This window comes from Desmodus rotundus, chromosome 12 (assembly GCF_022682495.2).
Source record: "Desmodus rotundus isolate HL8 chromosome 12, HLdesRot8A.1, whole genome shotgun sequence".
Lineage (NCBI taxonomy): Eukaryota > Metazoa > Chordata > Mammalia > Chiroptera > Phyllostomidae > Desmodus > Desmodus rotundus.
In genome coordinates, this window is record NC_071398.1 from 71,282,722 (window position 1) to 71,308,673 (window position 25,952).

General features: G+C 45.4%; 1 protein-coding gene across 4 annotated transcripts; it reads right to left on the reverse strand.

Moving 5' to 3' along the window:
• Positions 1-554: 554 nt before the first annotated feature.
• On the reverse strand, positions 555-25,890 carry PFKFB2 (6-phosphofructo-2-kinase/fructose-2,6-biphosphatase 2). 4 transcript variants are annotated; one of them, XM_024575520.3, is made up of 16 exons: positions 25,584-25,728; positions 24,441-24,548; positions 18,666-18,791; positions 18,091-18,187; positions 17,619-17,685; positions 17,414-17,488; positions 16,997-17,053; positions 15,950-16,074; positions 13,738-13,945; positions 13,217-13,363; positions 12,350-12,454; positions 11,234-11,363; positions 10,429-10,491; positions 10,105-10,169; positions 9,300-9,491; positions 555-2,505 (listed from the first exon to the last, which is right to left on the reverse strand). In XM_024575520.3, exons 2-16 carry the CDS (start codon positions 24,526-24,528, stop codon positions 2,443-2,445), a joined length of 1,608 nt encoding a protein of 535 aa, XP_024431288.1. In that variant the 5' UTR covers positions 24,529-24,548; positions 25,584-25,728; the 3' UTR covers positions 555-2,442. The 4 variants fall into 4 exon arrangements, with proteins under 4 accessions (XP_024431288.1, XP_024431281.1, XP_024431272.1 ...); XM_024575513.3 differs by lacking the exon at positions 9,300-9,491; XM_024575504.3 differs by lacking the exons at positions 555-2,505; positions 25,584-25,728 and adding an exon at positions 25,742-25,890 and having other exon boundaries at positions 3,623-9,491.
• Between the last annotated feature and the right edge of the window lie 62 nt (positions 25,891-25,952).

Genomic DNA, 25,952 nt, shown 5'->3' on the forward strand with positions numbered 1-25,952 from the left:
CAAAGTTCCTTTATCATAAACATTTACATAACTATGACCTAATCACGGTTTTGATGAATGTTATTCGTAAGAGGGAAGGCATTCCCAACAGGGAGGGATGGGTTTCAGAACTGCTGTTTACTTTTTCCTTTCCAATAATAAACTCCAGAAAAAGGACAGGGACTTTAACTTAGCTATTGCATGGCAACCGATAGGTGATCAATGAATATTTGTTAAATAAATTAATAAAGCTTTAGAATGTCAATAGCGCACGACAGCAATGGCCCCGCTGATATCATTTTGAAATGCAAATAAACTTGATAAAGGCAGGAGTTAGCCAGTTCAAACCACAAGTTGAAAATACAACATTTTAGGAATGTAGGAATCATTCCTAAATTTAGTAATTTAGGAATCATTTTAAAGAAACTCATTTCAAACACATGATACACAATGTTATTAATATTTTGTGTCTGTATAATGTACCAAATGTTATTTTCTTTTGTGTGATTTCAAAAATTGCATTTTTATTTAATAGCTTTTATTGTTTTCTTATTACAAAAGGAATACATATTACATATTTTAGCATGATTTTATTTATCTAGGAGATACACTTTTCTGCAGAGAAATGCATCTCTTGATTTATAAATAAAAATCAATGAGCAAAAAAAAGTATTCAAAGAAATCCACTGTGCCTTCATATAGTTATTACCCTTTTATAGAAGACAGATATCTATATTCTGAAATTTTAATTTAAGGTGATACTATGGACATTAGACTTGAATGCCCCAACTACCTCAATTTCTATCAAAAACTGACAATACAAATTACCGTACATTCTGATTAAATACATGCAAACACTAATATGGGGACTTAAGAATACTTTACATGGATGAATAAATAACTAAAAAAATTATCTGGTCATCCAAAGACAGTGTATGTAGATGCAGAGAGAAGCCTGCATCACAAGAATAAAGTCAGTGCAGTACAGCATGTTACAAGCAGCCAGATGACAATGACCTGTTACAAAGCGCCGTCAGGAACCTCTCTGAAGGCAGCTTTGTGCGTGTAAAATAAGCTCCTAGTTGCTGGATGCAGTTGCTGTGCTGCCTGCAGCCCAGCTGATCACATCTTCAGTAACAGCCCTGTATCAACCACAGTATAAAAGAACCGTTTGGGGAAAGCTACAACTCAATTACTTTTCTTGCTACTCACCCCCTTGCCCAGCAAGTGGACATCTGAGTGAAAAGGAAAAAACATGTAAAAAGCTAAAAACTTACCATTCTTAAAAAAAAAAAGAAATGATTTTGCTTGTAAAATATAGTATCCTTTGGAGCTTCCATTCTCCTTCAGGAGGAGTGACGTATTAATACCATTATCTAGAGACATATTTGCATATTGGACAATCACTGATATAAGGACTAATTACCTGGCTTATCTTTAAGGAGAACCCAGTGACTAATGCATTAAGGGCTTGGGTCCCCCTGCACCCCCAATATTTTAGATGAGACAAGTAGACCAAATTAGAGACAACTAACTAAGAGGCAGGCATCAGAAGACCAGCTGCTCTTAAAGTCACAGCCACTGCTTTCTCGTATGACCATATCATGGTGACAAACCCCACAGAACGGCACCTGTTTTGAAAGCAAAAGAACTGCCTGATAGAGTTGATCCCCAAGGAACATTCTCTACTTTTTCATGTGATATAAATGGCCCCTTGCCTTTCTCTCCAGCCCTCATTCCCAATCATCAGAGAAAACACTTCAGCCCTCTTCAGCTGAGGCAGACACATGCAGCATCAGGTAGAAAACACAGCAGCCACGAGAGAGAACTTAGAAGATGGGGATGGGGGACGCTTGCGGTCAGACCCTGCTCTTGAGGGGCCTGGAACAAGAAAAACTTCTCTCAACAAAAAGGTTGCTGCTGTCACTCCTCTTCCATCACCACGGCAGAGACGTTTTAGGGACGGCAATTCTCAGATACCCTCCTTCTACCTGGTGAATTTGCCTCTTTCCAATATGACAAAAAAGCGAATGCTAACATACGTAAATTGTATTCTATACTGCTCACCTGGAATGCATAGAGAGACCAGCTCTTACAGAACAGAAAAAGCGGTGCACTTGTAGTTTAGGCAAAAAATAGCCAGTTAGAGCTAGTCACAGGTAGGATGTTAAATACCGAAACAAAAAGATTGACCAATTGGGCAAAACCCAAAGAGATCATAAAAAAACTAACTGGCTCAGCCTGTTAAATGTTTTGAGGCACAAAGAAATGAAGTTTTTCCATGTAACTGATATTCCCATTAGGCATGAGGCGGGGAAATGTGGTGGTGTTTTTCCAGGCCTCATTTTGATGGTCCCAAATGTCCAATCCCCACTTCACTTCCTGTTCAAACCCGGGTGGAGCTGACATCCAAGATTTTCAGCAGATCCAGGTCCCCCAGGGAGGTCTGGTTTAGCTTCCGTATCAGGACAGCGATGGGAGGGATGTCGGAGAGGAGTTTCTAGGCACAGCCTTCGAGGTATCTGCCTAGGAGCCAGAGAGGAAGAGAAACAAAGCCACCAAATGTCAATAAAGGATAGAGCAGAACCCCTCCCCAACTCTTCCACTACTTCCCCCCCTCCCCGCACCCGCCCCATCCCCACATGTGCACACAGACATGCACACACCCCTTTACTCTCAGGAGTCGGACACACTCCAGTGGCAGTCACTGGCTTCTTTCTTAGAAAAACCGACTTTCCTTGTGCCGTGTTGAACCAGGCACTCCTTTCAGACCTGGACTGTAAGCCACACACCCAAGATATGAGGTAAAAGGAGAGTATGTTGACACCATCAGCCAAAAGGCCATGCCAAGATAAGTGACAGGAGCTATTTGGCTTCTGAGGAGGGTCTCTGCCATTGCAGTTACCCAAGCCCATTCTGAAATCAGTCATGAGAGCAGAAATCAACTTCTTCCCATACACTGGGATTTCGCAGTTTAGCTTGTGAGAAATTCTTCCCTCTAGGACAGTGGTTCTCAAATGTTAAGTGTGCATTTGAATCACCAGGGAATCCTGTTAAGAGGAAGATTCTGATTCAGTAGGCCTCGCAGAGAGCCTGAGAGTCTGCATGTCTAATGAGCTCCAGGTCTTTGTTAGAGTAACAAAGAGTAAGGCATGAGAACAGTGACACAATTCCGCCTGTATTCTCCTGTCCCAGAAGAACTTAAACACTGTTGTATTTACCTCTGGCTATACCCACTGGCTATAACCTCTTTAGAAACAGGCAGGTCATATTTAGAAGGAACAGTCCACTAAATTCTAAGAGATCTCCAAAGTTTTTCTTTACAATAAATAGTGAGTTACATGTTGTTAATGGGAGTCATAGCGCGGTGTGGTCAAAGGTAAGAGGTAATTCTTGAAGAGGCGCCAAAAAGTACACACAACTCCCACAGAAGTTCATTTGCCTTCCATAATGTCCTTCCCATCCTCCCCAGAAGGTGGTGACAGAGAGCCATGCCTACACCAAGGACTCCAGCCACATTGGGAGCTGGCCTTGGCTTGTGTGAGGCTCAATCACTGAACAGTGTAAGGCAAAGTTCTGGGGGTGGTGGAATGGGTGAGAACACAACCCAAAATACAAAACAAAAAACCCAGAAGCGTTCTGATTGGTTCAAGTTACTCAACAATTTTATTTACCCATTCTGTACACACACACACACAAAACACATTTCAAATACAGTTATACACACCTTAAGTGGATCTGAGTGGCATGTTTTGATACCAGTGTCACCAGATTAAATCAGAATGCTGTTAAGGATTTAAGTTCCTTCTTTCAACAGAGCTGTGCCTAGGAAGTCAGCAGGGTAGTTCTATTGCTTAGGTTCCCAATTGAGTCCATTCCCATTTAACCCAGTAGTACTCAGCCCACTCCCAACCCCTCCAAAGGGCAAAGTCGACGATCGGTCCTTTGCTTTTGCCACAGCAAAACCATCACCATATCAGAATGAGTTGATTTTGTTATTTCAACACAATTAAAAAATATACAGAAGTAATTCAGAAACAAAAACATTGAATAGTTAAATATTGGTCATAGATTCCCCGGTGAAAGGCTTACTGGTAAGAATAATTTGCCACCTCTTAAAATCAATTTTGAATGTAAAATTACCTTTGCATTTTTATTTATTAGATAACGAGTGCCAAATGCATGTCAGACTACAACCAGCAGCATTACCCAATGGAGTGCTACATTCTATAAAAGAAAAGCTGTGGACACAGAAGTCCAGAAATGGGTGGTGAAAGCAAAACACTACCTAGAAGTGAGGAGTGAAAGGGATGACTTCAAGCAGAATAACAATTTCAGGCTTTGAGCAGGCATTTCCTTAACAGAGTTTACAAAATGTCATACGAATGATGTACAACCTTCATTTTCTACAAACTGATGAAACTTTGGCTGCTACTCTAAAAGCATTGTCTATTAACTTCTTCCTCAAGAAAAATGTGGAGTGTTTACTTCCTTTCAGTCAGTCAGCATATGAACCCTACTGGAGTCTGTCAGTCAGTCAGTCAGCATATGAACCCTACTGGAGTCTGTCAGTCAGTCAGTTAATATATGAACCCTACTGGAGTCTGTCAGTCAGTCAGCATATGAACCCTGCTGGAATCTGTCAGTCAGTCAGCATATGAACCCTACTGGAGTCTGTCTGTCAGTCAACATATGAACCCTACTGGAGTCTGTCAGTCAGTCAGTATATGAACCCTACTGGAGTCTGTCAGTCAGTCAGTCAGCATATGAATCCTACTGGAGTCTGTCAGTCAGTCAGTCAGTATATGAACCCTACTGGAGTCTGTCAGTCAGTCAGTATATGAACCCTACTGGAGTCTGTCAGTCAGTCAGTATATGAACCCTACTGGAGTCTGTCAGTCAGTCAGTCAGTATATGAACCCTACTGGAGTCTGTCAGTCAGCATTGCAGGTCCTTTCAGATCCTTTCAGAGTCTGTCAGTCAGCCAGCACATAGCTACTACCACTACATACAGTCTTCTGGACACGATGAGTCTAACTTAAATTCCCGGACATACTTCCGATGTCTATACAGCCTCTATGAGAAGTAAAATATCAATCCTTCTAAACCTGACTCAATTGTTATATAATTTTTAAAATTAAAAATTTTAAAACACAAACAAGTTAAATTGCATACTGGAAAACCTGGGTAAATTTATCAAATTTCTTGAAAACAAACAACCTGATTTCTGAGCTTAGCAAAAACAATGAAATGTGCATAAGACTATACAACCCAGAAATAGTTCTCTCAATTTTTAGAGACTTTTTTCCTTGTCCTTTGACTGCCTCGTGAACCCGTAAGTTTCTCTGGAACTCAGATCTCCCTGCTCACAGAAAAAACATTTAATATGGATTTATTTCCTAACAGCTATATCATGTTTCTTCAAAATGCCAGTACCTCTGAATATCAACTGGGTTACAAAGAGGAAGAGCCAGAACCTCACAGGAAACATTCAACTGTTCAGCCTAGGAATACAAATTTCTTGGGGAAAAAACAAAAACCAGAGACAGCCCTGGCTGGGTGGCTCAGTTGGTTGGAGAATGTTGTCTACACTCCAAAAAGTTGCAGGTTCGATCTCCAGTCAGGGCATGTAGGAGACAACCAATTGACATTTCTCTCTCATATCACTGTTTGTCTCTCTCTTCCTCTCCCTTCCTCTCTAAAATCAATAAAACATCCTCGAGTGATGATTTAAAAAAAAAAAAAAGAGAGACAATGGTAAGGCCACTTAACAAAAAGTTTTAAGAGTTTTAAAATACTTTCCTATTCTACTCCCCAAATGAATGTAAAATAATCCTCTTACAAAACAAAATGAAGACATTGTAGATAATAAGTAAAAGCTAATTCAAATCTGAGGATTAGGAGATAGAAAGAGAAGCTTTAGAATAAATCTACATTTCTCTTTCAAGTCTGGCACACAATTCCTCATTCAGCTCTTTTTTTTTAACTGATTTGAGAGAGAGAGAGACATTATTTTTGTCATTCCACTTATTTTTGCATTCATTGGTTGACTCTTGTATGTGCCCTGACTGGGGATCAAACCACCAACCTTGGTGTATCAGGACAACACTCTAATCAACTGAGCCACCCAGCCAGGGCCTCATTCAGTTCTAAAGCAGTAATAAAAAAATAGAAAATGAATGTCAACTGTAACTGAAAAATAGAAAAAAAAATTGAATATAATGATTTTCCTTTCTCAACTTTCCATCAATAGGTAAATACTAAAGCCTTCACCTATTTCTCCCATAACAAAACTGAAGCCTCAGCAAAAACGTACTTTGGGGTACACCCTTTCTTTGTAGGATTTGTGATATAGATATACTCATAGTAATGTTGATATTCTACCAATACACAAGTAAGAATGGGAGAGGAGGACAGGAAAAAAAAAAGATAGGAAGTAGGACTTGTCTAATATTTGGAGCTCCATTCCATTTTATGTTCTCCTGGCTTCTTCCTGCCAAACCCTTCCTAGAGATCTTGCTCTAAAACCTGAAGAATGCTAAAGCCCTTGCTGTTTTCACATTGTAACTTCTTGTGTCCTGTCTGAGAACAGTAAGACCACCTCAGGCTCCTCTTCTGCGTGAAGCAAACTAGCACAGGGGTAGTGCAGAGAAGTCATCCACATGAACACCCCAGTGACCCGTGGCTAATGCTGGGGCTTATAACAAGGGAACATAATGCTAGTTTGTTAGATACTTCTCCTCTCACTAAACGTATGTAAAGGCCAAATCCAAAGTCTTTGGATCAAAATGCTCCTTCTTCTCATTCATTAACTCTGAATTACTCTCACAGCACAGCAGGAGGAAAGATGGAATGAATGCTCATTTGGGCTGAAGATACCACCAGCCAAGCAAAATAGATGAGGCAACCACCTACAAGTACCATACACGTGTCCTAGACCACAACTCATTCTCCCAACTCTTTTAGTCCATGGCCAAGGACAAGGGAAAGGTCGGGAGAAGTCATCTATACTCCACTTTAGTGTCCACACTTATAAGGTGTTGCTCTTTCGCAAATGCTCACTTATTATAAATTATATGCCCTGTTTCTAAAAATGACTTATTGGGGCAAGTACCTTCCTTCTACTTCTATGTATCCGGGTACCCCCACTCCCACCCAGTCCGAAGCCTCACAAAGTGAGACACTAGGTACACTTATGAAAATGATAAGCAGGAGGAGCACAGCAATGTAATGTCAAGCAGAATGTGGGCAAGCAGCCTTGGGAAACTCACTGTGATGTTCTATTCAAGATATAAGAATCAAGGACTCAAGGTCACCAGTCAGCTGCCTGTGATTATAACCTTTCTTATCCTACAGGTTTATCTCAGTACTTATCTCCAGGGTGCTTAAAATTCCCAGCTATTGTAAAGGACATTTATTTACATAGTGATTTGTTCCACATCACCCTGCCATGTAAATGGTTAAAGATGGGACTAGAACCTAGAATCACCCTCTAAAACACAGCAGCCTGCCTTTGAGGGGATCACTTCATTTAATAATGTGATCTAACTTCATGAGGGATTCAGAATTCCTAGGTTACTGCTTTGTCCAAGAAACTGCTACCCCAGTATTTGTTACCCAAATTCACAGAATGGAGATTGAACCTGGAGTATGAATCAGAATCAACAGGGAAGATGGTTAAACACAGGCACGTGCAGGCCTCAACCCCAGAGATTCTGAGTGAATGTTAAGCCTCAAGCAGGCCGGGCGTGTGTACCTTTCAAAAGTTCTCAAGGGGGTTCTCATGAATACTCCTAGATGAGAACCATGGCAAGGGGTCTTCTATTACCAAAAGCAACTTTGGCAAATAGCTAACTTGTTTTCACTGGTCACTTCTAAAACACAAATTAATGGCTTTAAGATGGGGTCATCTCTCTCTCTTTTTTTTTTTTTTCATTTTTTAATACAAAAAAATTGAAATGAAAAATTTCATGAGCACTCTAGACTTGTTTCTCAGAAAAATGCCCATATAATCACATGTTCTGCATACGAATTTGGGGGGAGAAGTATGCTATCATGAGTCACCCAGGGGCTGAGAATCCCTGCTGTAAGCTATTCCTATTTAACCCTACAGAGAAAATAAAATGACTGAAGTGAATAAAGGGGTAAATTCGAGCAGTGAAGAGCCATACCCCACAGGGTCCTAAAGACTCCTCCAGACTCTTCAACTTAAAAAGGAGTGATTTGAAAATCACTGGAAAATAATTAGCAGCTCCAGTGAGCTCTTCTTTGCCTTTTGACTCGAGCAATTCAAACATCAGTGGTGAGTCCTGAATCAGTGGTGACTGTCCTTCTAAACAGCCCCAGAGGTCGCTGGCTTGCAGTGGGTAGCAAAGAAGCTGGAAGCCACTGGAGAAAATGTATGGCCTGCTCTAGAAGAGCCCCGTAGCAGCTAGGGACCGTCATACTCTCCTGAACTTCACTCCACAGCCTCCAAAAGACCTATGCCTGTCTCCAAGTGATAAATACAAGCCAAGATATGTCGCACATTCTCAGAGCCAGCTTCCCCCAGGGTATCAAAGCCTTAGGACTACTTCTCATGAAAGGAGGCAGAACTCTCACCCTATATCCACTTACTAGCTCCAGAGTACCTGTGAAAGTTCTATAGCCTGGCAGGGCCTGGCTTGAGAGAGGGACAAGGGAAAAGAAAGGCTCCCCACCCCCACCCCCATCCATTTGGGCCCTCTGTTGAGAGAAATCAATGGAGCCTGGATCCCTCTCTCGACAACCTTCCCCTCCCTCCTAGACAGACACTACAAAGACAATGGCATGCATCACAATGGACAATCTAATAGGGAGATGAGGGAGGGGGAAGAAAGCAGGCAGGTAAGAACTGTGAGTAAAGCACACCTTGAAGAGACAAAGGTGAAGGGAAAATGGGCTTCTGTGTCCCTCTCCACCCCACCCCCACGGTACCACCATAAGAACTTTAGTGACTTTAGACACCAGGGACTGAGAAGAACCAAGTGTACTGGCCATGCTCAGCCTCAGCCCCAGGTATGCTAATCACCGCAGAGGTGACCATCCCTTTTCCTCCTCCTCTAGACCACCCAGAATGAGCACCTGTTCTAAAACACCCAACTCGTCAACTTGCCCCTAAATGGGGAGATGTTTCACACTGCAGAATAGATGAGGTTGGTCTAAAAACACACGGCCTCACGTTCTGTATTAAGATTCATGGTGGGGTGTTGGGGGTGGGGGGTTGGAAGTTAAATGATTCCCTGGTGATTAGTGACAAGGGCAGGAGGCCAGGACTGGAGGGAAACACACAGTTACACCACCGGAATGCTGACTTGGCTCTTCGGCTGGTCGGCCCCTTCTTGCATGTCCAGGGCGCGGAGAGGACTGAGGGGCTTGAGGGGCCGGCTCCCAACACTGTAATTTCTTGGACGCCTTATTGTATTCGAACTGGACAGAGGTGTAAAGCTGTTCCTTCTCATCCTTACAGGGGTTTGGCTCTTGGGAAAGTTGTTCTGATTGGAAACGGAGGGACACCACACAAATGAAAGCCAAGACAAAAGCTCACTCGTAAAGGTTAAATAACGCTTATAACCACAACAACTCCCTCTACTGCTACTCCTCTAGGACAGTGTCCCTCACAGGACGTGGGCCATGGCCCGGCCCCCTAGCCCCAGAAAGCTAAAGGGTTGTAGAGGTAGAAGCTCCTTGAGCATCAGACTCCAAAGCAGTAAAGAGGGACAAAGAAAGGAAGGGACTTATTTAAAAACAAACAGATTAACAGGACAGACCTAGGAACACACCCACACCTCTTCACCCTACCTTACAGGTTCTTCTAAATCCTGCTTTCTAAAAGGTTCTCTTCCTGGGGGAATTTGCAATTCATTCCAGCCAAACACTTTGCATATTTAACTATTTCCAGGAGCTTTCAAGGTCAAGACTCATGAGAGAGGTAATAATCTTAAAAGATAATAATTCCAACATCTCTTCCTTTTGGAAGTAAGCAGACTATATAGGACATGAGTTTGGATTTGTTCTTCTTTGGTACATAAAAGAAATCCCAGTGTCTTGATGCCAAAGTTTCAAAGACTCAGGAGCTCACACATTCACCTGTAGGAAAATACTTACAGCTGGTTTGTCACGGTGAGTGTTCACAGCTTCCACATTGAGATTAATGGTTTCCACTTTGCACCCTGGGAAAACAGAAGCAAGAAAAGAGGCCTTCAGGGAAAAGCTCAATGAAAAATTCCTTAGTTTCAGTATGGGAAAGCATACCATGAAAGAATGCATGCATTCCCAGATACGTACATACATTTAAAAGTGGAAGGCACTGACAGAATTCTCCTGGTATAGGTGATGAAGTTGAACTTCTACACAAACTTCAGAGAAAATTCAAAAATCCTGACCTTCCTCAATCCCCACCGCCTGCCCAGCCCCTAAACTCATAGTTACCGTAGGCCACCGGGGTAAGTCTGAAGATGGTATGGAGAGGGCACCTCAAGTACGGTAGCTCATCTGAAAGCAGAAAGACCAGGTGAGGGAAGACTCTCGGGATGGAGTAAGGGCAAGCTAGCGGAAGAAAGAATCTAAGGAGCTCATGGGTTTTCTTTACCTTGATCTACTTATGCATCTCCTCCCCTAACCCGCAAACAATTACCAAGATGGCCACCAAAGAAGCCACCCAAGCTACCGAATGGCTAAGGAAGGAAATAAGTCCATCTTAGATCCTTCCGTGCAGGCAAAACAGGAGTAAGTGCTGCAGCCAGGACCCTACGGAAGGGAAGATGGTGGCACACTGGGGTACTCCAGAGCCAACCTGCGGGCTTCCCAGCAGCTCAGGTGGGGCAGGAAGGGAAGTGTCAGAGAAGGCAGCAGCACTTCCTTTGGGCTCTACCCAGAAACTGTCCTACCATGAATCCAAAGGATGAAGATGCTTCTGAGATACCACCCTCCTTGTAGTCAAAGGAACAAGCTGGAAATATCCAGCCACTTCTCTGATGCTTCCAGGAGTGTCAGCTCAGTGCTGCCCTTTAGCCAAGCAGGACTGCGGAGCTCCAGCAGCAACCATTCTCCACTGGGGGCATTTGTACCAGCAAATAGTTGGCCCAGTGGCTGCTGGGAGCCCCATACTGCTGCCTGAAGAATGTACTCCAATTTGAGTGAAACAGGGAGAGGTCTATTTGCCAGGGATCCTAGTGCTACCCCAAGTCCAGGCCCCTCCCACGAATATGTCCCCCAGCCTTTCCCTCAATGGCACCTGCACCCTTATCCAAGAAGTAGGCCAGGAGACAGCGCATGACCGCCTGGTGGGAGATGACGAGGACGTTGCCCTGGCGCTCCAGCTCCATGATGACAGGCTCCAGCCGCTGTACCAGGTCCTGGTATGACTGTGGGGGGAAGTAGGGCAGTCTGGCAGGAGGCCAGGTGCAAGCTGGCAGCCAAGTCAGTGGCTGTATCCAGAGTAATGAGGCCACTGCTCCCTCATCCCTGGGTGGCTTTCTTCCTGCAGGTTCAGCAACTTCAGGTTGCCTGCTAACTCCCCCAGCCCTGGTATCTCTTAAGAATATTCAGACCTTTCAAGAACAACATTCAGACTGAAAAAACTATAGCCAAGAAGAGAAAATCTGAATTCAGTATGTTTGTTTGTTTTTTTTTTCCAAAGACTAAGCAAAGTATAAGGCAACAAGGGGCTCTGAGGGGTTTCCTGGGCCTCTGTCATGCTGTTTATTTACCTTTGCCTCACACATCCCTAGACTATGAAGCCACTGAGACCAGGAAACACTGAAGATGATAAGGAAATCATTCATAGCCCATATATTTACTTAGTGCCCATACCTGCGGGTGGGATTGAGGAGGTGGAATGAAAAAAAGGAAGTAAAAAGATCGTTACAGATGATGTGTTATAGAATTGTACACCTGAAACCTACATAATTTTATTAACTAATGTTGGCCCAATAAAAAAAGAAACATAAATAAAAATAAAAAATAAAAAAATACACCAAAGATCTAAAACTGAAACCACAGAAAATACAAAGGATTGTTTAAAAATATTGAACGACTATATGCCAACAATTGGATAACCTGTAAAAAATTAAAAAAAAATAAAAATACAATGGAAGATCGTATTGATTCTACCATATACCCAACACTGTATATCTTGTCCCTCTTTTCCCCAGAGATCTTAACAAAGTAATGAGGCATCTGACTGCCTAAGCTGAATTAAAGACACTATGACCCAAGGTGGGAGGATAAACTAAATGATGACTTAAGTATGCTTTCTAGATCCCCCAAATTATATTCAATCCTTCCCCCAAATTAACACTAAACCCCCAGCACAGGGCTGGGAAGTCACCCCACAAGAAGGGAATCTCACCTCCCCACCAGGATATCGATACAGATATTTCTCTTGATCTCGAAGCGCAAACTCATCTGGGTACTGCTTCTCAATCTCTGCATAGGTCATCTCCTCACACACGCCCTGCAAGGAGCCACACTGGCTTACAGAGGTAGACGGATCCACACAGCCCCACCCAAATAAGGAAGACGACACTGAAGAATACTAGTTTCTTACTACGTGCCAGGCACTGTGCCGGGTCCTTTCATGTCCTGCAACTGACTGGCCGGGGTGTCTGGGACTGGCAGGGTGAGGGCCACTGCAGAGAGGAGGCGGCTTCTCTAGCGTAAGCTGCCACTTTCTCCTACTACTGTAGGGAATTTAAAGGTCAAGAAAAGTCAGCAGGATAAAGGGAACAGGAAGCAGGGAAGGAGGGAAAACTGAAAGGACTGGAGAATTCTTACATAAGGCATAAAAGAGTACAGAGGAAGAAAAGGAAATGCCTACTTTTGTGCTCAAGAACAGAGAAAGCCGGGAAAAAATTTGGAAAGGACTTTTTCAGAATAGCTGACCAAATGATCTAAGCAGAAATTAAAGAAATGGATGTCGTTAGCTATTTCCTTTTCCCAGGAAGAAACTGCACCAAGGAACCAAGTGGAGCTCCACTCTCCCCAGGCACCCCAAAATTGGTTTGGGTCCCCTTTTTGGCACAGGTGCTGAAGCAGACAGGAAGCCCTAGTTAGGGGTGCAATTGTTCCTACTTCCACCCAAACCAGCCATAGTTTCAGCTTCCTCAAAGTTTCTACTTGGTGGTTCTAGTTTTTAGATAAAACTGCCCACGTCATGACTTCTGAGAGTTCCTGCCTGAACATGGGACCGTACTGACCATCAAAGCTTCCTACTCACAGCGTCAATCTCATTCAGAATCTTCCACTGCTCGTAGGTCACCCCCAGGGATTCAGCAGTCTGGATAGTCCTCTTCAACTGGCTCGTCCACACTTTGAGATCTGATATCTCCTGTTCCTCCAAAAACTTCCTTAGAGCTTGGGAAAACTGGGGTTTGGAATACAAATTTTAAAAGAAGAGAATACACACACACAACTGGTCACTCAGCCTATATGGCCAATGTGTACGACCGCAGTCGGAGTCTGGAAGATGATGCAGGACATTAACCCAAGCTGGAAACCAGCTTCAACTGGAGCACCCTGTGCTCTGCTAAGCACACTAGTTGTACCCAATAAAAATCGGATGGTTGACCTATCCCAGCAGAAATGGTTCCAAGTAAGCCACACCTTAATGCAGAGCTAGAATGAGTGGACAAGAAAATGGGTTTAGCGCTTGCTTGGCCACACCCTCACCCTCAGCCCCGGTGGAATTTAGGGGGAACCCTAAGCCTAGGAAACCTGGCCTGCTGGCTAACTACTCACCTGTTTTCCCCGCACTGAGAGGCCAGAGTCGCCCCCAATCTTCCCCAGGAGATTGAACTCGCTCTCGCCGTGCCGGCAAAGGTAAATGGTGCGAGGCTGCACGTGGATGTTCATGAGGTAGTAGACTATCTTGCTCTGGATGTAGTCCTGGACTCTGTTCACTAAAAACCGCTGGCCCACATTTATCACCTTGATGAAAGAAAGATCCCTGACGAAAGAAAAAGTCCCCTGGTGTGAAAAGCTGAGGCAAACAGCAGCGGGGGAAAGGATTTCATAGGTGCGCACAGAATCACAGCAGCTCTCCCCTCCCTCCTGTCGTACCCCCCCCCCCCCACATTTAAGGAGCAGAATGGTGAGAGCTGGAGTGCTCCTCAGAACTGAGATGAATAAACTCTCCCAAACTTCTGGTCTGCCCCTCAGTGCCTACACTGTATCATGAATGTAATAAGTACGATAAACAGAGTTCAGGCTTCCCCTCAGGGGCTACACTAGATGACCTGAAGGTTTCGCTAACTTTGAAATTGGGTGAGAAGTGCAACCCCCACCTGGGGCGGTGGAGGCCTGGCCAGAGTGCAGCATCGCCAGCAGTGAGGGGTGGCCAGGAGGGGGCAGGACCATGGAGATCTCTGTGCGTTCCTGGCATCTACCTAAATCATGCCTCTCTCAAAGGTATTTCTGTGGATTGTTTGCTTTGTGGCCGCCATGGGATTTATCTCATTATAAAAATAGTAAGTGCTTATTCCAAAAAAGTTTCAAAAATAAAGGGAGAATGATGCAAATAAAAATCACCCATAAGCCTACCCATAGAGAGAACATCTAAAAACACACACAGACACACACACATTCTTCCAGAATGTTTTTCTGTGTAGGACTTTGGCGGTACTAAAGTATATACTATTATGCCATATCCAGGGCAGTGGTTTTCAACCTCTGTATAAAGAATACCTCCAGCCACGGCTGGTGTGGCTCAGTGGACTGAGTGCCGGCCTGTGAATCAAAAGGTCGCTGGATCGATTCCCAGTCAGAGCCCATGCCTAGGCTGCAGGCCAGGTTCCCAGCTGGGGACACACGAGAAGCAACCACACATTGATGTTTCTCTCCCTCTCTTTCTCCCTCCTTTCCCCCTCTCAAAAATAAATAAATAAAATCTAAAAAAAAAAAAGAGAATACCTCCAAACAGTAACATTCTGGAGGACCCCTGGAAGGAGGTGAGAGACTCGAAGCAGACCACTGAAGGGAGCGAACAGTGGGTCATGTACACGTGTCTCATTTGCGTGGCTGCAGGGCTGCATCTGTATTGGAACAGAGCTGAGAGCTGCTCTGACCGCTTCCCTTTCCAAAGGCCACGTTCCCACAGCTTTCCGTGTGCACACATCTTTCTACTGCACATTTTGCTATGGCTCCTGTACCTCACACATACCAGGTTAACTCGTCCTGCATACCACTCTGCTGACAGACGCTGCCGTGGTGATGACAGCCAGCACTGGTCATTTCTCTAAGCCAAGCATGTTGCTGAGGACTTTATATGTTTTATTTATATTTATCTATGCAATATGTTATCTGTCTTATGTTACAGGTCACACATAATAAATAATACATACTGCATGTACACACACATGTACATGTTTTACATATGTATCATGTTATATGTGTATATGTACACATAATACATAATACATATGTTAATATATAATACACTTTTAACATTTATCAAAAACTGATGATACAGTTCTAAGGGGTATCCTACAATACCCCCGAAACTTGTGATCTAGAGCAGTGCTTCTCAACCAAAGGTGACTTTACTCCCCAAGGACATTTGGCAATGTCAGGAAACATTTTTGTCACAGGTTGAAAGTTACTGGTATCTAGTGAGCAGAGAGGCCAGGGGGCTGCTAAATATCCTACAATGCACAAGACGACCCCCTGCTACAAAGAGTTATCCAGTTCAAGATGTCAGTAATGCTAGGGTTGGGACATCTTGCTCTAGAGGACAGAGAAAAAGATTGATGATTAACAAAAACAACACTTCGGTGTGCAAGTAAGTGTAAGATGTAACCCACACAGAAGCCCCAACTCCATGCCTTGTTTTTCTGGAGTGATAGAAACATTATGGGGCTGGAATGTCAGAAGGAAGTTTGGAGACGGAGAGAAAGGCTCTTTTCTCAAATGAGACCCCTATTTATGCCCTTCAAGCCAAGGCCTTAAACCTTACTTGTCATAGTTGTCTGGGTCAAGGGGTCGATAGGTGACTTTGTAGCACTCAATTCTCTTTAGGAAGTCCTCCATCACATTCTCCCTGTTCCTTTCCGGGTAATCAGGGCTTGACACCTTCACTTCCTAGAATCACAGAAGGGCGGGACCTAGTCAGAGGTCTGCCTTCAACAGCCCTCCTGCAAACAGGCTCTGCTAAATAAAGAAGAAGAAGTCTACAGAAGCGGTGTTTCACTGCAGTGCTGGCAACCCCCATCCCCTCAGCACCACCCCCACATGGTCCTATGATCCTGGCAACCGAGAAGGGAAAGACAACTGGGGAGTCATGTGCCTGTCCTTGGCTGCAGGACAGTGGCTATCATGCAGCCGATGCTGCTGCTGGTTCCTAATCCCTTCTTTTATCTTCCTGGGAAAACAGAATGTGCTTCAATTTCTCCCCACAACCATTTAGAATAGGGTGCTTGACTCGTTCATGCCTGACTGAGACCAGATGCCTCTTTCTTAGAACTTTAGATCACCCCGAGTTCCCATGTTGCTGGGCCAGCACCATCCACGATACCATGCGTGGATGTCTACTCGGCACAGCACAGCCCATCAGATAGGCACTGGTTTGTGCTGTGACCACACGGGGCAGGAGGCACTCAGTGTGGGTAGAGCACTAACCTGTTAGACAACTGCTGGGCAGGTGACCTTCCTAGAAGGTGGCCCTGTCAGACAATGAAGAGTCTGGTCTATTTTAGAAATACACCGAGGTCTCAGTATCCAGCTGATACCCAGAACACTGGGTCAGAAATCCTACAGTCTAAGTTTTCGTCTGGATTCAACAACTAACTTGTACTTTATTCCTCAAAGCCTCAATTCCTCTCCCAAGAACGTGGAAGTACAAAACGGTGCTCTGGCAGATCAAACAGATCAATCAGTGATGCTAAACATGTCTATTTCTTTCTTTCATTACCCAGCTGACACTCCCCTCTCCCCTCCCCACCCCTCCTCCACACACACAAGGCACAAGGACAAAGAGGTGGTGGTATGCAGGAGTGTCACCCACCAGGATGTTGGCAGCAATGACATCAGGATCATCACAGACAGATTCCACAAAGAACACCTGGCCAGGGAGAGAGGGCAGTAACAAATGAGTCAAAAATGGCCCAGCTGTTCATTAGGAGCACGTGCTTACACTGGCCCCACCCCAGCCACCACATCCCAGAGGATTTTCTTTCATCAAAGTGCCTTCAAGGCCTCTTCATTTAAAAATAACTCTTACCACATCCCCAGGGCCTCAGACACACGGGCTAAGGGTCTGAGAAAGGACCTGCAAGAAAACACTCAAGAACTGGGGGCATGTCCCATGAGGACAGAATCAGATACCCAATCTTGTCCTCATCAGAGTCGAACAGGTCCACATGCCCCTTCGAACTGCCACCCCCACGTAGCCCTCTTCCTCCAGCATGAGGGCAGATCCTACCTTGAAGGAATTCTCCTTGGCAAAGTTCAAAATCATGTCCCTCCTCTCCCTGGTTGTATTGGTAGCATCGAACACCTGGGAAGAGAGCCCACAAGGCAGATGAGTGGGGCACGGGAAATGGAATCCCGCCCAGGCAGACCCAAGGGGAGGCTATGCAGCTTTGAAAGGGTGGAGACCAAGACGGGAAGAGGTAGGTAAGGCTTACCGCAATCTGCCCACTCTCCTCAGTGAGATACGTCTTAACATCTTCCAGGGCCACGACAGCACACTGTCTGCCATGAGAGCAGAGGAAATCAGCAAGGGGGGTGCAGCGAAGCCAAGCTCAGGTGTAGCCAGAGACATGAGCAGCTCGGTGGCTATACAAGTCATGTTCCTTCCTGCTCGGTTTTCTCACTGTTCAAAAATTTCCCTAACAAGACCCTACAAATTCCCCACTGAGATTTTTACATCCTCCTTCATCTTTCCCTTTCCACTGCCCCATGTATACATCTTATCCCTCCGAAGGCCTAACCTACGAGCCCTGAGCCCTGTTCTTCTACCCACCCAAGCCCAAAGTTCACCTGTCCAGAAAATAACTTCCACTTAAAATCTCTACAGGACATTTTCTGAAAGGAAAACTAAGCCCCATCACACCCACTCCTGGGATGGCCCAGAAGGTGAGGCCTGCGAAGACTCACTTGCGGATCTTCATGGCCTCCTCGTTGTCATGCCGGAAGAAGTCATAGGACTTATAGGACTTGACTGCTTCCCGCCGATAAACCCCAAGATTAAACACTGCAAAAGACACCGACACCCTTCAGCAGTGAACCAACACAGTGAGGAACACCAAAGGGAACACCTGACCTAATGTCAGAGTGGCCAAGGTGACGAAGAAAGCCCCAAGGTATGTTGGGAACAACACCAGATTACGAGTTAAGTTGCACTCAAGTTCAGACTTCTGAGACCTCCGGTAAGTTTCAAACTGACTCTTTTTCAATTTCCTCAGCCACTGCTGCTACTGCACAGGGGTACTGCTAGGATTAAACAAGATGACACATATGTAAGGGCTTTGAAAATGTAAAGTGTACACTGTCAAAGGCATTTCCTCACACCTAGGCCAGGAGGAAACAAGTCTGTGAACAGGGAATAAATTCAGTAAATCAGGAAGCAACTGCTATTGCTGCCAGGAGCACCGTGTAACCTTGGCCAAGAGTAAACCTCCCAGAGGCCTATGATCATTTCCCTTCCCAAAGAATGAATGAGCTGCACCTACCTTTGGTGGGCACCCCAATCCAGTTGAGGTAGCGTGTGAGTTTCTTGGACACATAGGTTTTGCCCCGGGCTGGCAAGCCAATCATAACGATGAGAGTCGGGGAGTTGGTCATGTAGGATGCCCATGCTAGAACAGAAGAGAACTAAATGACTAGGGGCCAAGTAAGGTTCATGCACTGGGCTACCAACGTCACAGTTATAATATTAATTAATCCCCATAAACCTCAGTGAGGCAATGGTCCAGATAGACTGGGAAGGCAAACTGAAGAATTATCAGGCAAACCCTCCTGAGTTAAAGGATCATATAGACTTTCAGAAAGTCCCCAAAAGAAAAGGTGTTTTTTCCACATGACCAAGGTCTTCACAGAGGTACCCAAAGGGAAAAGAGTTTGAAAGACAGTAACCATGGCACCTTGCTTAACACAAGAATGATGCCGCTGTGTCTGGAGACCTACCAGTGCAGAACTGAGCAGACTCCTATAACAGGTTCGACAGAGTGTCTCGGCTGAGGACCTCACTTACCCTTCAAAGCCACCACGGGCAACAACTAGCTCGCCCACCACAGAGCCTGGCTTCAAGTTGTTTAGGCCTTGCACTCGGGACATGAGCCTAAGTCAGAATTGCTAAACCACACTAAGATGCAGACTACTGTGGAAAGGCCTACCAGACACAAGTTCTGACTAGACCTCAGGAAGTTTTAGTAAAGCTTAGCCCACAAGGGCATCACGGCCAGCCTGCCTCAATGGCCCTTACGAAAGCAAGACCATTTAGAAGCAGGAATTGGTCTACCCTTCCTTAGGAAACTTATTTTAGGAGCACCCCTTTATCGACACAGGTCTCACTGGAAAGGCAGGGCAAACTAGATGCTCAGAGTCAGTCAGGTGACTTGCCTCTGGACACACAGTAAGACAAGGGAAGAGCAGGTGCGAGTCCAGATCTGGTGCTTCCTCAGTGGCTTTTCTCCATAAAAAGACCCTGTGATTTCTCTTCAGCTTGCTCACAGGGTCTGGCTCTTCTCTGCCCACCCTGCTACAGAGGAGGGGTAGGTGAGGGCCCCACACTACTGCCAGCCACTCTCCTAGGGCCAAGACCCAAATAGGTCATCTGGGAGGCTCAGGCTCTGCTGGCTCCTCCACGTGAATACGGACGCCGCCAGGAGGGGGAAAAGAACCATCTTCACTCCCCAGCACTGCTTTCCCGAGGGTGCCCTGCAAGTTGTTGCTGCTGCTCTATCCTGGGACTAGGTGGCCCTATAAGGCTAAAATCGGGGTACTTGGATGGAAAAGTCATCTTTTATCTTTTGGGAAAAGAATGTAAAAAGATCTCAATGGAGAAGAGAGTTTCCTAGGGGTGTTTGGCAAGAAGTACTCAGAAGCCAAAGCGTGGCCCACGCGGTGAGGGAGGGGTGGGCAGAGAGGGCCTGGCTTTTGTCCTTTGTGCACATGGAAAATGCCTGGCGTGGGCACCAGAAGGGATTTTCACCTGTCCAAATCTGCAGCTCAGAGGCAAGGGAATTCACCCTGCAGCCTCAGAAATGTTAATCCCTGACTTGTCAGGCAGCTCTATCTACCTGGATCAGCTACCGCAGGTTTTGGTAGTTAAATCCTCCTGAGTCTTCACTTTCTCCAGCTCAGTGCCTCACTCTTCTTCTCAACCCCCCACAACCTGGGTAATTACCTGCACTTCTAGGCCTGCTTCGTCCACACCTTCCAGCCCATTAGGCACTTCCCCGAAGGTCCTGATACCCTCCCTAAGGCTGAAAATGCACTAACACTTGGGAGGTAACCAGCTGCTCTATGTTTACCCAACTGGACTGCCGGGGCTCAGACCCAAAGAAAATAACAAGTCTCTGAGGTCTCCCCCCACCGCCCCCCCCCACACTTCCCGCTTCTGCCCGCAGCATAGCCACACACGTTGCCAACCAGGATTTCTCATTTTCCGGCGGACGGCACTAAATTACACTTCCTATCTCAAACTGCCACATTAGCAGAACTAGGAACATACTGTCCTGCCTATTCAAAAATAAAACCACACCCCACCACCACCTTAATTTCCAGAGTAGACACTTCATGCTGATTAATTCCAGAGACAATGTAACACATCCCTTGGCATACAATGGAAAGTTGTTTCAATTCTGCAATTCTCTTCTATCTTGTTTACACAAGGTTTACCTCACTTTGTCAATCTCAGACTTGTTTTCCCTTCATGAACACAGTCAGAGGAGATGAGGGCTTGATTAACCTCCCTTCTATAGACAGAAAAACTAAAGCTCGGAGAAGTGAAGAGCATGGCCCACAGTAGAAAGTCGAGGTCAAGGTCCAGGCTCTGACCAGACTCCTGGCTTCAGGACTGCCCTTCTAGTCCCAGCCACAAGCTCTTGTCAGCAGTTGACGAAGGGAGCCCCGTGGTACGCACAGCTATGCGCTCCAACTGGTTCTAGAGGGGTCTAGAAGACCAATGGTTCTCAGCCTTTTCACGAACAAGGTCTTCTTCCACTATTTTTCTAAGTAGACCCAACATTTTTGGAAATATGCTGTCCAATAAATTGTGTTTCCTTAGTAATATCTTATTTTTATTCATCAGAAGTCCTAACCTGCCAACTATTTCCTACTGTTTGACTGATGGGTACAAAATATCCAAGTTCTGCAGCAAAACACTAAGAAAGTTAATGTTTTCATCAATCAGTGCAGCTTTAATTAATAATGCACAAGTTCCTTAAGTACTTTGAAACATTAAAATCAGTTTACAATGTAGAACTTTGTAGGACAGTATATTAATGATGCCGATCGACATTTTAAATGTATCTATCTTTTCTCATGTCATTTCTGTAGAAAAGTGGCTATAACACACATGCAACAGTGTGTGTGCAGTGTCGTTTGTGACGGGAGGGGGGGATTGGAATTGGAAATGTCCATCAGCGGGAGACTGGCACATCCATACAATGCAATCCTGTGCAGAAGGAGGTAAATCTGGATTTCCTGACATGAAAAAAAAAAATGTCCCAGACACAGTAAGTCTTAAAAAGGGGGGAGAGAATGGCAGCAGAACCAAACATGTACAGTGTGAACCTTTTTTCATGAATAGGATATACCAGAGAATAAGAGGCTGGAAAGAATCAGACTTAACAGAGACAGGAGAAATTGTGAGGGATTTTTGACTTCTCACTTTCTCTCTGTATTGTTTGAATAGTTTATGAACATGCATTGCTTTTGCAGCTAGGGGAATGCACACATGGGAACTTGTCTGTCCCAGACCTATCAAAATATTAAAAATAGACGAAACAAAGAGAGAAAGGCATGTAGACCTCTCCCCACACACATCCCTGCTTTCACACAGCCCTGACAGCAGCCATCTGAGCACCTCAAGGACACCTCAGCCGTCACCACTCCCCTTCACCCCAATCCCTGGAGCAGCTGAAGTTCCAGTAAGGTTCCTTTGGAGGTTCTGGCTCCCTAAAGTAATGCTTCCATCCTCCAGCTCACTCACTTAAAATCAGCCAACACAGGTGTAATTAGCAGCAAGGGAATTATAGTTGAGCTATTAATAAAGCAAATGCTGGGTGTGAACACTGAGCAGCCAAGGGAGCCTGTTCCAAGATTAGGCAAATGACAGAGAAAAAGGAAATGAACTAACACATATTCTCATAACTGTACTTCTCCTTTGACTGTGGCTGTAACAGTCTCATAGTCCAACCAGAAGAGGAGAATGGGGCAAATGAAGGACAGTGGCTTTAGGATAAACCGAATGTTTCCAGAGAGGCAGAACAGGGTAGAGCTGGGAGGAGGAGAATCAGAGCCCAGACCAGGAATTAGAGTCCAGAGGACTAGAGACCTGGAATTACTTCTTCCTTGGCTAATAATCAAAAGCCCTCAAGGCAGAAAAACTACAGAAGAGTCAAGACAAGTAGGAGATTCCTTTGGAGAATAAAGGACTGACACTAGGCATTGTGCAAGGTCAGAGACTCCCACAGTTCTCAACTCCCCCCACCACACATTCACACACCAACTCTCTGCTCCCTTCTGAATCAAGTGCACCTCTCTCTGAGATGTGCATCTGTACCCGAAAACTGGGTTACAATATTGTCAAGCAAGAGAAAACATCCTTTACTGAAAATATAATTCCTCACAGAGTTCTTTTAAATAGTGAGCTCCCAGCACAGCATTTAAGTCTACAATTCAATTTACATATAATGGTTCAAAAGTAAACACAAAATGCAAATAGAGTCACCAGTGAAAATAATACCACTTTAGCTATGTGCCCAACACTCTCGTAAGTGCTTTCCTATATTTCCTCATTTAATTTCCACATCACTCTGGGCGGGGGGGGAGGTACTATCAGTATCCCAGTTCTATAAAGCAGTAAACTAAGGGATGAAGGAGATAGGCAAACTTATTCAAGGTTACACAGTTAGGAAGTATTAAATCCCAGACTCAAACCCAAGCAGTCTGACTCCAGCGGCTTCCCTCAAGCATCACACTATATTAGTTATCTCCTGTGGGGTATTCGCCCTCGGCAACTAGCTTCCTGCCCTGGCAGAGAAAGGACACCCAGATCAGAGGTACACCAAACCCGGTATCACATCCCAACAACCTGCCTCTGCTACGGCCCAAAGCCCCGCAAGCCTCACCACTGCCAGGTGAAAAGAGATTACCGTCATTAATCATGAGACTGACAAGGGCATGACATCAAGGTCGAGACTCTGGAGAAAGTTTTGAACATGAGACGATTCCAGATCTCATGCTGCTCAGCTATTTCCACCTGCTGATATATATAACCACTAACGTGAGAAGAACTAACTGAGAGGGTTCCAAAGGAAAATGCGATCTGGAAGCGCGGGGGAGGGCTTAGCATTCTTTTAGGTTCCCCAGGACATATGGGGCTCAGTGGCTCAGGACCTTCCGGAACCAGGCTGTGCACTGTTGAGGTCTATAATGACGCCTAAGAATGCAGATGCTTCCCCTCTCAGCAATCCCACCTGCCGTCTCTGTCTACAGAATCGGCATTGAAATACTCATGTGAAAACTGTCCCTGAGGGATGAACTAGGAGGGAACATGGTTTGCAAGTTCAAAGGCTAAATCTGTCAGAAAGTGCCCAAAACACAGTGAAAAGTCACACGTCAGGGCTGATTCCAATGACAGCTGTGGAAATGAGCTATGGCTCCTATATGCAGTTTCAGGTTTTTAAAATATTTATTTATTTGTAGAGCGAGGAGAAGGGATGGAGAAAGAGAGGGAGAGAAACATCCATGTGTGGTTTCCTCTCCCACGCCCCCAACTGGGGACCTGGCCCACAACCCAGGCATGTGCCCTGCCTGGGAATTGAACCGGTGACCCTTTGCTTCCCAGGCCAGCCCCCAATCCACTGAGCCAGCCAGCCAGGGCCCTATCTGCAGTTTCTACAGTGAGTAGAACCCTCACAATATGTAGCCCAAGAAACAAAGGTCCTGCATACTGCCACTCGGCCTTCCTCACAGAGCTGTACTAGTAACGCTGGCCCTCACTTTCAACCAGTGTGCAGGTACCTCAGGAGACAGACATTCAGTTGAACAAAGCAATAAGAAAATGCTGGGGTCCACCAACACTCTAGCCCCAGGGACAGACATTTCACTGAGTCTAGTTGTTTCAGACAGGAGCTTCCCCTTGCAGACTCTGTTTTAAATTCCACACCAAAGAATTATTTCCTACTCCCACCAAGCAGCAAAGTCTAGGATTACAATAATATTCCCAAGATAAAAATGCAGGGAGAAAGCAATCCCTCCTTTCTGCCAGAACTTACAACATTTCTTCTCTGATATTCGAAGATTTGAGGTTTTTGTTTCATAGCTGCTATTCTGTTCTGAGGAAGACACATTATTCCCAGCCATGGCAGCTCTTCAGGAGATGTCTACAAGGGACAAAAGGGGTGTAAGAAGGTGACGGAAGAAGACATCCCTCAAAACAGTGAAGAGGATCAGTGTGGCAAAGTGAAAATACCCTGGGCCAAGAGTCAAGATCACCCTCTTTCTCCCAGTTAATAGCTACATGCCCTAGGGTACGGTCAAGAACTGAGTCCTCTGTTTCCTCATGCACATGTAAGTACAGCACCAGAACCTTGCATTTATAAGGCTGATTTAGGAGTTACATTCACATAAATTATCTCCTCAATCCTTCCAATACTCCTGTAGTAAGACTATCATTATTACTTCCTCCCATTTTACAGATTGAAAAACTGAAGTCAATCAATTTAAGTGGCTTATTCGAGTTCCTTCCTAACCTCAAATTCTAATTTAAGAATCTGGGGAGAGCAGTGGCAGTAGTTGGGGTGTGGGGTGGGTTGTGAAGAGATAAAGTCCATTATCAGAAAGAAATGGCAGTCCACTGGTAGGATTCAGTCCTGCAAAAAAAAAATGAGAAAGTGGGAAAATATCGAACTTGTTTCCTGAAGGAAAAACTGTAACTGGACACCCCATTTCTAGCACAGCACCATTTCTCCTCCGATGTTCTTACTCTCAAGCTCTTGCTCCGCACCCTCTCCCCATCTACCCGTTGCAAAGTCTATAGAAGGAACACTGGGGCACTAAGAGGCGGTAAATGATTTCCTCAAGGTCACCTACAGAATAAAGGTAAAATCCCGACTTGAACTGGGATGGGAGAGCCCCGAGCTCACCCCCAAACCCAGACAAGGAACTCCTGAGGAAGGAAGAAGGTCCTAGTGCTTTAAGGATATTGCACTGTTCTTCCACTGACCACTCTAATCCTCCAATCCAACCACCAGCTGCGATTCCAAGTCTCTAAACGTCCACGCTTCGGGCTAGGTCTGGGTGCCGGCACTTCCCCGAAACAGCAAGGCACCACCGTCTCGCACCTCATCCGGGTGCACGCAGCCCCCCTCCTCCTGACCTCCCTGGGATCTTCCAAGCGCAGTACAGCTGTCGCTCACCCTGTGATCCCTAAAGTCCCTCCTGGCAGTGGCCCCGGCACTTCTCCCGTAACGCGGCAGACAGGAGCCCACACACTGTGGCCTGGGGCCCGGTACACCAGTGTCCAGCAGTTCTAGTGCCACAGCCTGGCTCCACCCACCCCCACGTTGGTGCTCACCTGAAGAGAATCATCGACCAATCCAGGGCCCGCACATTCCAAGGGGTGGGGCTCAAATAGACGTCTCAGTGCCCGCTCCTAAGGAGATGGAACTGTGAACGGGAGAGAGTGCAAGTTCCCCTTTCCCAGCACTGTGGAGGTTGGTTGCGTCGTTGCTTGGCAACCAATAGGGCTGGGGGCGGGGTTTACTGACAGCATTTCTTTTTTTCAT

Coding starts and splice junctions, on each gene's coding strand:
- PFKFB2 (XM_024575520.3), bottom strand. CDS start 24,528: ATGGCTGGGAATAATGTGTCTTCCTCAGAACAGAATAGCAGCTATGAA. Junction 17,686..18,090: donor GAGGCCATGAAGATCCGCAA/GTGAGTCTTCGC, acceptor CTCTCATGGCAG/ACAGTGTGCTGTCGTGGCCC. Junction 11,364..12,349: donor ATCGATATCCTGGTGGGGAG/GTGAGATTCCCT, acceptor TTCCCCCCACAG/TCATACCAGGACCTGGTACA.